The sequence below is a fragment of the Ochotona princeps genome, chromosome 4 (assembly GCF_030435755.1).
Source record: "Ochotona princeps isolate mOchPri1 chromosome 4, mOchPri1.hap1, whole genome shotgun sequence".
NCBI classification, from domain to species: Eukaryota; Metazoa; Chordata; class Mammalia; order Lagomorpha; family Ochotonidae; genus Ochotona; species Ochotona princeps.
The window spans coordinates 110,065,370-110,077,377 of NC_080835.1; the positions used below are offsets into that span (position 1 = coordinate 110,065,370).

At 45.1% G+C, this 12,008-nt stretch overlaps 1 protein-coding gene across 1 annotated transcript in view; it reads right to left on the reverse strand.

The window, feature by feature from the left end:
* Positions 1–857: 857 nt before the first annotated feature.
* The window catches only part of BARX2 (BARX homeobox 2), a 75,326-nt gene continuing 64,175 nt past the window's right edge, over positions 858–12,008 (reverse strand). Inside the window, exons 3-4 of the mRNA XM_004593282.2 lie at positions 11,555–11,639; positions 858–1,825 (exon numbers count right to left, since the gene is read on the reverse strand). Of these exons, the coding sequence (XP_004593339.2) occupies positions 1,556–1,825; positions 11,555–11,639 (355 nt within the window). The 3' untranslated portion in view covers positions 858–1,555. The remainder of the gene's footprint in view (positions 1,826–11,554; positions 11,640–12,008) is intronic.

Here is a 12,008-nt window from a genome sequence, read left to right on the forward strand (position 1 = left end):
GCCTTGGGATCCTGAACCTGTGTGGGAGATCTGGAAGAGGCTTCCGGCTGCTGGCTTCAGAACAGCTCAGCTATGGCCATTGTGGACACTTGTGGAGTAAGCCAGTTGATGGAAGATCCTTCTCTCTTCATCAGTTACCTATATGTCTACCTCCACCCCCTTCCCCCAAAAAAGAAATAAATCTCTTACTTGGATCAGTGTTGTATCATTACAAGGATGGGGAGGGGGGACTGCTGCCTGCAATGCCAGCATCCCACATAGGTGTCATTTTGCGTCCTGGCCGCTGTACTACTATTTCAGCTCCCTGGCAATGGCTTGGGAAGGGCAGTACAAAACGGCCCAAGTGCTTGGGTCCCTGGCATCCACATGGGAGACCTGGATCAAACTCCTGGCTCCTGGCTCCTGGCTTTGGCCTGGCTCAACACTGGCATTTATGGCCATCTGGGGAGTGAACCACAGAATGAAGATCTCTCTGTCTCTCCCTTTCTGTGAGTCTGTCTTTCAAAATAAATAATAATAAAAATGATTATCAATAAGAAAGGAGGATGGATAGAATGACAGCAATACACTTTAAACGTAGTTTTAATCTTTGCAGCATACAGATTATTAAGGTTTCTAAAATCAGAAGCCTAAGATGTAAAGAGCGGTCCAGGAAGCTGCTGGCAGGGGGAGGGGAGGACAGGCAGTGGGGATCCTGCTGGGACCCCCATTTGAACATGACCATCCAGACCTGTTTCACAGATGGGAAAGTAAAGGCCCAGGGGCCATGCCAGCTCTGTGGAGCTTTTTCCACACATTATACTCAGCAAGGGGTAGAGATACTCCCTGGAAGAAACATAAATACTCAGTCCTTTTGGCACATTTATTTTAATTAAAAAATAAAAGTTATCTTAACATATCTGCACTGTGGCTTCAGGGATGGCAACTGAATGAAGCAAGAACACCTTAAAATGGGTACAAAGGCACACGTGTCTTCAAACCAACCAACCTGATTCAGAAACACTTCTAACAAAGCCAAATCCCCTCCTCTCGGCTCATTCTGGCCCACTCACCCCAACCCTCCCACCCCCAAAACACAGGGAAAAAAACACCCACCAAATCATTACATTCTGTTTTAAAGCTACAGAAGTAAGTGCTGAGTCAGCAAAGAGCCTGGACAACTGCCCCAAGTGCTTCCAACCCTCTGCTCTGATGGCTGCCCAGGGACCAGCAGGGAGATGACAGCAGCAGCAGTCCCCCATGTGGCAGGAGGGGTTCATGGCCCCACAACAGGGGTCCCCCAGCCCCAGCCAGGGCAGGCAGCTGCAAGGTGTTGACTCCCTTCATCAAGGGCCTCGTGGATAAGCTGCCTTTTAGGAAGAGAACAGCGCATGTCTGTGCACCTCCTTCAAATGCCCATGCTGACACGCCATTGAGAACTTTGGGAGGGCAGGAGAAAGGTGCACCTGTCCTCTCAGCTTCCCAGGCTGCTGGAAGCTCATTTTCTCCCATTCCTCCTGACTTCTCTCTTTTTCCCCTCCTTCCCTCTCTCCCCGACCCTCTAAAGACTTTTCTTTTAGCTTAATGGTGAGGGTTCCAAAGAGACTGCTGGCACCTCCTGCGGCTGGCCTGACTGTTCCGCCGCCACGTCCAAGAGGCCTTCGCAGGTTTTGGGGTCCTGCACCTCACAAAGCTCCTCCTGTGCCTGCAAGGGTTCCACAGGCTCCTGGCTCTGGGCCTGGCTGTTCATCTTCTCTTCAGCCTCAATCTCTTCCGAGGTGGGGATGGAGTTCTTCTTGGGACGACCTTTGGGCTTGGTGGGAGCTTCCTGTCCACCTTTAAGAACCTGTGTGACAAAAACAACAGTGATTACCTCAGAAACAGTTCCTCCCCTCTCTCCTGCTCATAAAGCATCTAAATGTCCCATTCCTGGGCAGTCACAGGTCTGGTGAAAATACAGGAGGAGATTTTAAGTCTGTGGGAAATGAAATTTAAAAGGTTAAGTTTATTTTGGCGCAAGATATTTGGAATCCATGCATACAAAGGGGTCTTCACAAACTTCACAGAAGATTCATATTATGAAAAAACTATACAACTATTTCAAAAGCATTTTTTACAGAAAAATGAATTTTCTAAGTCCTCTGTTATTCTTAAGTCATCACTTTTGGCCTACAAAGAGTGTGAGTCTTCAGTCAATGAACTTTTACAATATTATATATTCTATTATGTAATAAAATGATCGCAAAACATAAAAGTCAACTCCAACAATAAAGAATTAAAATGTCAGTGAAATAAATGTCAAATGACAAGTTCAAAGGAAGCAAGAGAATGAGCACACAGTGCAGGGTGAAACTCTACCTGGTGCAGCACAAGAAATACTAAAGCTACAAATGAAAAGCCTTAAAATGTGCATGCTCTTTCTGTCACAGGAACTTTCTTAGGCCAAATTCAGAGTGTCATTCAAGACTGAAACAAAGATTATTATTATTTTTTAAAGATTTTATTATTATTATTGGAAAGCTGGATATACAGAGAGGAGGAGAGACAGAGAGGAAGATCTTCCATCCGATGTTTCACTCCGCAAGTGAGCCGCAACGGACCGGTGTGCGCCAATCCGATGCTGGGAACCAGGAACCTCTTCCCGGGTCTCCCACACGGGTGCAGGGTCCCAAGGCTTTGGGCCATCCTCGACTGCTTTCCCAGGCCACAAGCAGGGAGCTGGATGGGAAGTGGAGCTGCCGGGATTAGAACCGGCGTCCATATGGGATCCCGGGGCGTTCAAGGCGAGGACTTTAGCTGCTAGGCCACACCGCCAGGCCCTGAAACAAAGATTTTTGTGCAAAAAATATTCACCACAGGGCTTGGCAGTGTAATGCAGCACCTTAAGTATTGCTGCAAGTTCCAGCTACTCTGCTTCTGATCCAGCTTCCTGCTAATGTGCCTGGGAAAGCAACAGAAGACGGCCAAGTACCTGGAGCCTCTGTCACCCATGTGGGAGTCCCAGACAGAGTTGCTGGCTCCTGGTTTTAGTTTTACCCAAGCCTGGGTATAACACCCATTTGGGGAGTGAACCAGTGAATGGAAAATGACTCTGTGTGTGTGTGTGTGTGTGTGTGTGTGTGTGTGTGTGTGTGTGTGTGTATTCTTCTCACTTTGTCATTCTGATTTTCAAATCAATATATCTTTTAAAAATATTCATCACAACATTGGCTATAACAGCAAAAACTAAAGAGAGATCTCCTCCAAAGTTTTAGCCATGTAATGGAGCAGGCAACCTGGTGTATCCTACAGAATGCTTGATAGCCATTGTAACTACATGGTAGAATGTTCAGTGACACAGGAAACAATATGAATATACTCTTGTAAAAAATAAGCTAGTGGACAGCATAGTCTAATTTGGAGGTTAAACAACCATACACCACCTTGTTTGTAGATAAAGATGATTTAAAATTTCTTTTCATGTTTTGTTTTATATTTTCTAAGTTTTCAATAGTGATCATGTATACACATTTCTGTCAAAAATGCTTTAAAATGCAGTTTTGTACTGCTCAAAGATGTACTAAGATAAAATACAATGCCCTAGCTTTGAAGGTAGAAAACCTACCTTTTCCACTGTCAGCTTTGTTTTTGAGAAAAATTCTATAAACATAAGTCTCAATTTTCCAGTCTGAAAAATGGGAATAATAGTAGTTCAGAGGATGGAGGAGACAGTAACCAACGGGTAATGTAGGTATAAGGGTGAGAAGTAGTCATGACGGATTTCCTTTGTTTGGAGTATGTCTCTCACTGGGCTAATGCCCTGGAGGCTGACCCTCACCTCCAAGTCCACATTAAATGCTCTCGGCAAATGTCCTCATCAGAAATGACCGTCCGTGTGCCTGCTCTCCTCCGCCCGTGGTGCACTCCTTGTACACAAACAGGCGTTTAACACCTTCTGTGAACTGAGCAGATTTTCCATAAAGTTGTAGTCACAAAGGGAGCAAAATGCTCATCTCCCAAGTGGTATTGGATGATCACAAGGCACTAGCACATTTCCTATCCCAATTTGTGACCTGCACAAGAATTCCATGAGTTTGATAGAGATAATTTTTCATAATTATATTTTACTTTGGAATGTATCAGGCACTCCTGCCTCACTGGCTTTGAACACTGAGTGTGTTTGTTGATTTTTCCAGGGCACTGCTGAGCAGTGTTTTGGGAGGACTTGCACTTGCACTGGTAACCGGCAGTGGCAGGTGTTTTTGCTGCTCTCAGACCTGAGTTAATACAGTCTTCTCCATTTGCGCAGAAACTCCCTGAAAGAAAAGCCCACATCTCTCCTTTCTTCTATGCTTGAAGCATCTAACTTCCAGCTAACTTCCTATACAACCACCAAATATTTATTAACTACCTATCTTTCAAGTCAACAGCAAACACCCAGGTGCAGATTTTCAAGAACAAATATAGAAGATAATCAAAACATAAGTCCTAGGCTGGCATTGTGATGCAGCTGTTTAAACTGCTGCCAGCATTCCATATAAGTGCCCACTTGACTCCCAGTTGCTCAACTTGTGATCCAGTTCCCTACTAATGCACTTGGAAAAGTAGCAGAAAATGGCCACCCATAAGGGAGAACTGGATGGAGCCCCATAGTCCTAGCTTAAGCCTGGACCACCCCTGGCTGTTGCAATCACTTGGGGAATGAACCAGCAGATGCAATATCTCTCTTCTCTCTCTCTCTCTTTAAAATAAATTAATCTTTTGAAACCAAGTTTATTAAAAATAAATTTTTAAACACTGCTTTTAGATATTCACATACCATATAGTTCACAGATTTAAAGTATACAATCTGAAGATTTTTAGCATGGTTGCAGAATTGTGCAATTATCACCACAATGCAACCTTTAAAACATGTTCGTGGCCACCAAAGCAAACCTCACACCCAATAGCAGTCACTCCTCCTGCCTCCTCAACGACTGAACAGCTTACGCTCACTTCAGATTGGTCAATTCTGGACATTATATATCAACAGAATCATACACTTCATGGACTTTTGTGACTGGCTTTTTTCAAGCAGAATAAGGTTCTCATGGTTTATTCAAGTTGTGGCATGTATCAGTAAGTAATATTCCATTTTATATAGAAACCACAGTGTACTAACTCTTGTACCTGTTGGTGGATGCTTGGGTTAGTCCTACCTTTTGATAACTGTGAAAAATGTTGCTATGAACAGAGCAGCACAGATGTCTGTTCAAGGATCTCCTTTGGCAAGAGACCCAGAAATGGAATGGCTGGATCATGGGTAACGTTAACATTTTAAGGACAGGTTACCAACGTAACTGCATCATTTACAGTACGTAATTCCAATTCTTTGTACCTAGCCAGCACTTGCTGTCATGTCTTTTATTTTTTTTTCCCACTCAGCAAATTTTATTATTATTTTAGATGATGTTTACATAGTTGATCAGGGTGGGAAGGATCTAGGGTTAGAGAGTAGTGAGTGTGATCACTGTTTCCAAGCTTTCTGTTTGTTCTTGCCATTTCTTTGGGGAGGGGGTAGATAAGAGGATAGTTCATACCCAGCCTCTCAACCATCCCAGTACCTGAGGATGGGAAAAGGCCACTCCATATCAACCCAGTGTCACAATGTGGCACATGTTCTGAGATTCTGCCCAGGTGGATGCAATTGTTCTGAAATGCTGTAGATCTGCTGTTGAGCTCACTAATCTATGGATGAGGAATCCTTTCCTCAATATCCACTGGCTGACACCATTGACCTTATAGTCTCCAATCGCCCAGATATTTGATGGCATTGTTTGGCTGGGGTAGTTGTTTATTATTCTGTTCTCCATTCTCTGCTATGGTACCAGATGTCCTCTGTAGGTCCCAATGAGCTACCATGTCCTCAGTGTGCACCGGGGTCTTCTGTCTAGCACTGTACCCTTCACACCGAGGAGGACCAGTTTTCATAGCCAGGCTCATGGAGCCAGGCCAGGTGATCTGGGCCAAGCCACAACCCTGGGGCTCATGCACACAGCACCCCCCCCCCCAGCAAGTGGTCCCCAGAACCTGGGCCAACAGACCCGAGTCCCACCCCTGGGGCTCAAGGATCCAGCAGCCACCATATAGGCAGGCCCCAGGCCCCAGGCCATGTGACCCAGCCCCCTCTGGACTCCCCGTCATTGAGGCTTCAATTGTAATTCTCAGAATTGGCTTGAAATGGCATCTCACTGTTTTTCTGATTTGAATTTGCCTGGAGACCAATGATGTTTACCCTCCTTTTCTGAATGCTGCTTTGCCATTGGAGAAAAGTCTATTGATATACTTAGCTCATTTTTAAATGTGGTTGGCCTTCTGAATATCTTTTATCTAAAATATTCGGTGCCAGAAGTGTTTTTTTTAATTTTGGAATATTTGTACATATAAATAATGGGATAGTTGGAGGATGGGACTCCAGTCTAAATGTGAAATTCACTTATATTTTGTGCACATCTTGTTTGTATAGCTTTATACGTATAGTCTTTTTAGTGTACATGACACTTGACAGATACTTGTCACATGGGGTCAGGTGTGTAATTTTCCATTGGTGGTGATATTTTGTTGCTCAAAATGTCTAGCATTTTGGAGCATTTCAGATTTCAAATTTTTGGAGTAGGACTATACCAGTTGTGTTCTGTTGTAAGGGTTCTTTTAAATATTATAGATACATATCCCTTAGCAGAGAAAGACTTGCACATATTTCCTCCCCTTCTACAAAGTGTCCTTCACAGTACAAAAGTATTTCACAAGTCCAACTCTATCCTTTTGCTGTTTGCGCTTTTGGTGCCATATCTAAGACTGTTTTGCCTCCTCCAACATCATGAATATTTACTCTTGCATTTTCTTCTAACAGTTAGTTTTAGCTCTTCATTGAGTCCCATGGCCCATTTTAAGCTTGTTTTTATATAGAGTGTGAGGAGCACAATATGCTCCTAACAAACATTTCCTGTTGACTGTGCATCAACTCAGTCTGTACAATTCTCCCAAACAGCTACAGCAAATGTTAAGGGGACATTTACCAAGGTGTGGACGCCGGCAGAAGCACTGCTGGGGAAAACATGTTCTCTACACTCCTTCTCAAGACAGACAGTAGCTGATCTGACTTCAGGAAGTGCAAGCTATGGAGAGTGCTCAAGTGTGTGTGCCAAGATGGCAGGTATATGTTGAAAGCAGTTCCTTCTCCATATGAAAGAGGTTATACAAAAGGAAGCTGCTCTATGGAGTAATCAAGTCAGAAAAGGGCCAGCCTGAGGAAGCCACCTAATTGGCAAAAGAGAGACCACCCCAAAAATTACAGAACACCACCCACACAGCCTGGATAGACCCTACCTGGTTGCTTCCTCAAGTCATCAAAACCAAACTAAAACAAAACAAAAACAACAATCCGGCCATTTTCTAAATGCAATCAAACATTCCAGTGCAAGCAATAATTAGGAGATAAGGACCCTCTTGGCTGCTTTCCCCATGGACCTCTGGCCCCCTGCCTTCCAGCACACCTGAGACATGCAATTATCTCCAAACCACCCTTTACCAAGGCAGCTCATTCACATGAACTCGTGGCCTCCTCCCAAGGGCCCTTCCCCCACATATCCCTGGAGCCCATGAGGTGCCCTGGGTCTGGAGAGGCCAGGCGACCCACATATGGAAGGCCATATACTGCTCTCTGCCTTCTGGAAAAACATCTAGCACCCATCTACTAGTAAAGCCATGCCAGCAGACATTCAAACACCCCATAGCTGCAGATATCAAGATGGGCTTCTTGCTTTCTTGCCAAAGTGCTGATGTAGGGAGCAGCTCCCAGGGTTGGTGCATAGAAAACTTCCCCTTCCCTCACTGTAGTGCAGGGAACAGGAAATTGAGCTGATAGGGAGGATCTGGCAATCCAAAGGCAGTGAAGGGATTCAAACGCAAAGCCTGCGGCCCCTCCCCTCTACCTCCTTTGCCAGTGTTTTCATGCTGTTCAGTGTGTGAGGGGAATGTAAAATGTGTTACTATTCTCTCCGTGTCTGCTGTTAGAAGTCACCCCATCTCCTAACAGACTCTACAACCAGGAGGCTCATGAGCTAGAGTACTCCAAGCCAGCACAGCCTGCAGCTTTAGAGACCAGTAAGGGCCAGGGAGTTGCAACCCACTCCCATGGAACTCAGAAACAACTTGGGATTCTCCAGCCATTTGGAATCTCCTCCCAGAACCATGTCACTCATCCCAGCCAAAGGGCTCAGGCTCAGCCTAAAAAGGGGATGCTCCGCCATACGTCATGAAGGGTTCCAGAGTCCCGGGCCCTAGGGAGATGGCTGGAGAGATGGGGATAAGAAATGCTATGACTCCCAAGAACCTGTAGAATTCACTTTGGGTTTATCTGTCCCAATCTCCAAAACTCTGGGATCTCTGAAGACACAGGTTCTGCGGAAAGGCTAATAATGATAATAACAATAACAACCATCACGGAAGTCAACATCTCTTGGCTGTGTCCAGTGTGGAAGCTACTTATCTCTAGGTTTTACAGGGATTTGATCTGTCAATGCTACACCCTGTAAGGTGCAAGTGAGGCATTGTACTGACGAGGAAACTGAGGTTACATAAACTGCCCTAGAGTACACAAATGGTTAATTAATAACCATTTGATGAACACTGTCTACCTAGCAGTGAGAGATATGGATCGTACATCATGCCTGCCACTCAATTCTCTGGCTGGGAGAGAAAGGGACTTCTCACAAAAGAAAGGTGCATTTTAGAGCTCAGAAGCAGCATGGAATGAGGCAGGCACTTTTGCAACCTGTTGCAAAACACTGCAGATCCTTCTGGAAGCAAAGCCAACAGAAATGGAAGAGAGGCTGGGTGCCCCATCTAATGTGTGAGATTAAATTTACCCAACCCGCTATAGGTTACAAATGCTGACTGGTCAAAACTAGTTGGAGATGCTATCTTGGTTTTGGCAGTACTGTCTTGGCAGCTTCATGAATAAGTCTGAGAATCAAGTGCTAATCTTTTTCCAGTTCCAATTAGGTTACTAGCCTTGAGACATCTTTATTGCCCAATTATCTTTTTCTTTTCCTCCCTAGTACCTAAAGAGATAGTCTTGAAAGAGTTATACCAGAAAAACAAATGAAGCAATCAGGATCACAACAATGCTTTGTTGTTCTGAGGGAATATTAGAATTCAGAGTCCCTGTGGAACACAACCCCTGGCATCTGGGTTCCTCCCATTCTGAAGCATCGATTCCCATTACGGACTTGCCCCGAAAAGGTTCTGATCTCTCTTGCTGCCTGCGTACCCTCTACCTTTACTGGGCACATCTCTATTGAGGCATTGAAACCATTTACAAGGTACTTTTCCCTGAAACTTGATCTTCTCTGTGTTGACTATGAACTCTGCAAATCCCTCTGCTATTGCCCTGATCACTTGTTTAACTGCCAGTTTCGAGGTCTGTCACCCCTTCTACCTAAATACCTTTCCAAAACGTTTTTCTATAATGGACAGTTTCCAGTCTCATCTTTGCATCTCCACTGACGGCTGAGACTACATGTTCACTAATTTATTGATAATGTGGAAGGATGCTTGCCAGTCTTGCTCCATAAAGGGACGTGAATTCAGCTGGCCTGTGGATCATTCTCTGAGGTCAGATCTGCCAAGTGACTTGCATTTTGCTTTACATAGCATTGATAACCATCAATAACCAGCCCCCAGCTATGCCAGTAGCACAGCGGCTGGTAAAAAACAAGTGACGTCAGAGGCAAAGGCACACGCGTCCTCCTACAAGTCCTGGGAGGTTTCTGGCAGAGATCACTGGCTGTCGATTCGTTACTCATCTGACTCATGAGAAGATTGCTGATAATCAACGTGAACAATGCCTCTGCTACTCGGGAGACATTGATTTCGATGACGATGATTGACGAGGAAAGCAGTGGGTGGTGGAACCTGCACAGAAAGCAGTGAATGGGCTTGTCCACAGAACTGCCAGGGAGGGGCAGGCCTGGGAATACGGCCCAGTGTCTCCCTCCCAAATCTGTTCTTTCTGAAACCAATCCCCCGAAAGTTCCACGTGTGGGGGTGTGAACTGAACCCCATTCTTCCATTTTAGTTTCTCCCCGCAACTTTCCTTTCCATCTCTCCTATGAACCCTTTCAAGTTATAAATCAGCAATGGAGTGGGCATTTAGCACAGTGGTGAAGATGCCACTTGGGATGCCTGTATCGCATACTGGAGCGCTTCAGCTTGAGTCACAGCTCCCCTCCCAATCCCAGCTTCCCAGAATGCACACATGGATCATCAAAAATAGGGTATCACTTAAGTCCGCAGCCCCGCCACTCTCTTCACTGAGCTTTGCCCTTGCCCCTCATAATTTACATTCATCTGCTTTGGAAAATTTAGATAAAATAATTCCTTTAAAAAGAAAGATATAAGTGTCCATACCTACAATGTTAGGATACAGCTAAATAGCAGAATTATGACTGATGACCGTTTATGAAGGACTGTACTATTGTAATAATATAGAGAAAATCAGTAGAGTGGGGAGTTGTGGAAGGGGAGGGGAAATTCCAGGGCCTATGGAACTGTATTATGAAATAATAAAATAAAAATCTTAAAAAACAAAGACATAGGGCAGGTACTGTGGTGAAACTGGCTAGGCTGTTGTTTGTTATGCCGGCAAGCCATACTGGAATGCCAGTTGGAGTCCAGTTGCCCTGCTTCTGATCCACTTTGCTGGTAATGTGCCTTAGAAAGCAACAGAGGATGATTTAGTACTTGGATCCCTTGAGACCCAGATAAGGGACCAGGATCAAGTTCCACCAAGTTCCTAACTTTGGTTATTCAGCCCTGGCCATTGAGGCCATTTGAGGAGTGAAGCAACAAACAGAAGATTTTTTCCTCTGTAGCTCATTTTCTCTGTGTCCATCTGCAGTTCAAGTAAATAATGTAACTCTTTCTAGCAAGGATAAAAGACAATGAAATTGAGTTCCTCAAAACGTGAGGTATTTTAAGTTAGATGGAAAATATCAAAGATGGAAAGACTACACAATGATGTGTCAAGAAAACTATAATAATTAAAGCAGTTGTTTCAGGGTAGCCTGAAAGCTGCTTACGATGCATGTTCCCAGCCCTGTCCCAGGCCTCTGGAATCACCTGCTACACAGGTGACTGTGCTGCCAGCTAAAGCTTGGGAACTCCTTCATTAAGGGATGCACAGCTAGCAGAACAGGTGTCATCAGAAACAAAGAGGGCTGACTTCTATTCTTGGCTCTTGGTGGGAGGGGAAAGGAAGTGCTTTGAAAAGGCCAGCAGGTGGGGTTACAACTGGCATCTGAGAAGCTTGTGGGTTTTCTTTGATTTCTAAGGAAAGTGAAAAAGAATCTCTCTCTGGTTACCAATCCGGGTCAAGAAGCCAAGAGCTTATCCTGCAGTTCAAACAGCCTTGTTCCCAGCCAGATTTCAGCAATCCTCCCAACCTCAGTCACCCCAAACGCCAGGTGGTCCTTCCTGCCTCACAGAGTTCCTTTGGCAAGCACTCTTCCCACCAGGATGAGCCCAGGGTAAGACTCACTGGGCCCTTTCTTACCATCTTCTTCCATTTCATTCTGCGATTCTGATACCAAGTCTTCACCTGCAGCTGAGTGAGCCCCAGGGACTGTGCCAGGTCCAACCTAGAAGATGAGATACGAAGGGAGCATGAGGAAGACGGCAGACGGCAGTGCGGATGGGATCCTCCTGACCTGCTCCAGGCAGCTGTTAACAAAGTTTGAATCTCCTCCATCAAATCAACTCAGGGAGATTTTCTTTGCTTCCAAGAACTCCCTGGGAACTCTGGGAAACTCGGGGACGGTGAGAAACGAAGGCCCACAACCAGGGAGAGCTATGTTAGTCCACCCCTGGAAACATAAACCATAACAGCTGTTAACTCCTTAGGTAGACACCACTCATCACCTAACGGCCATCCAAATTCCACCTTTGGCAGGTAAGCCTGCCAAGCTCATTGCCATTGACCCCTCAGAGGCCAGCAGTCGCCTAGATGT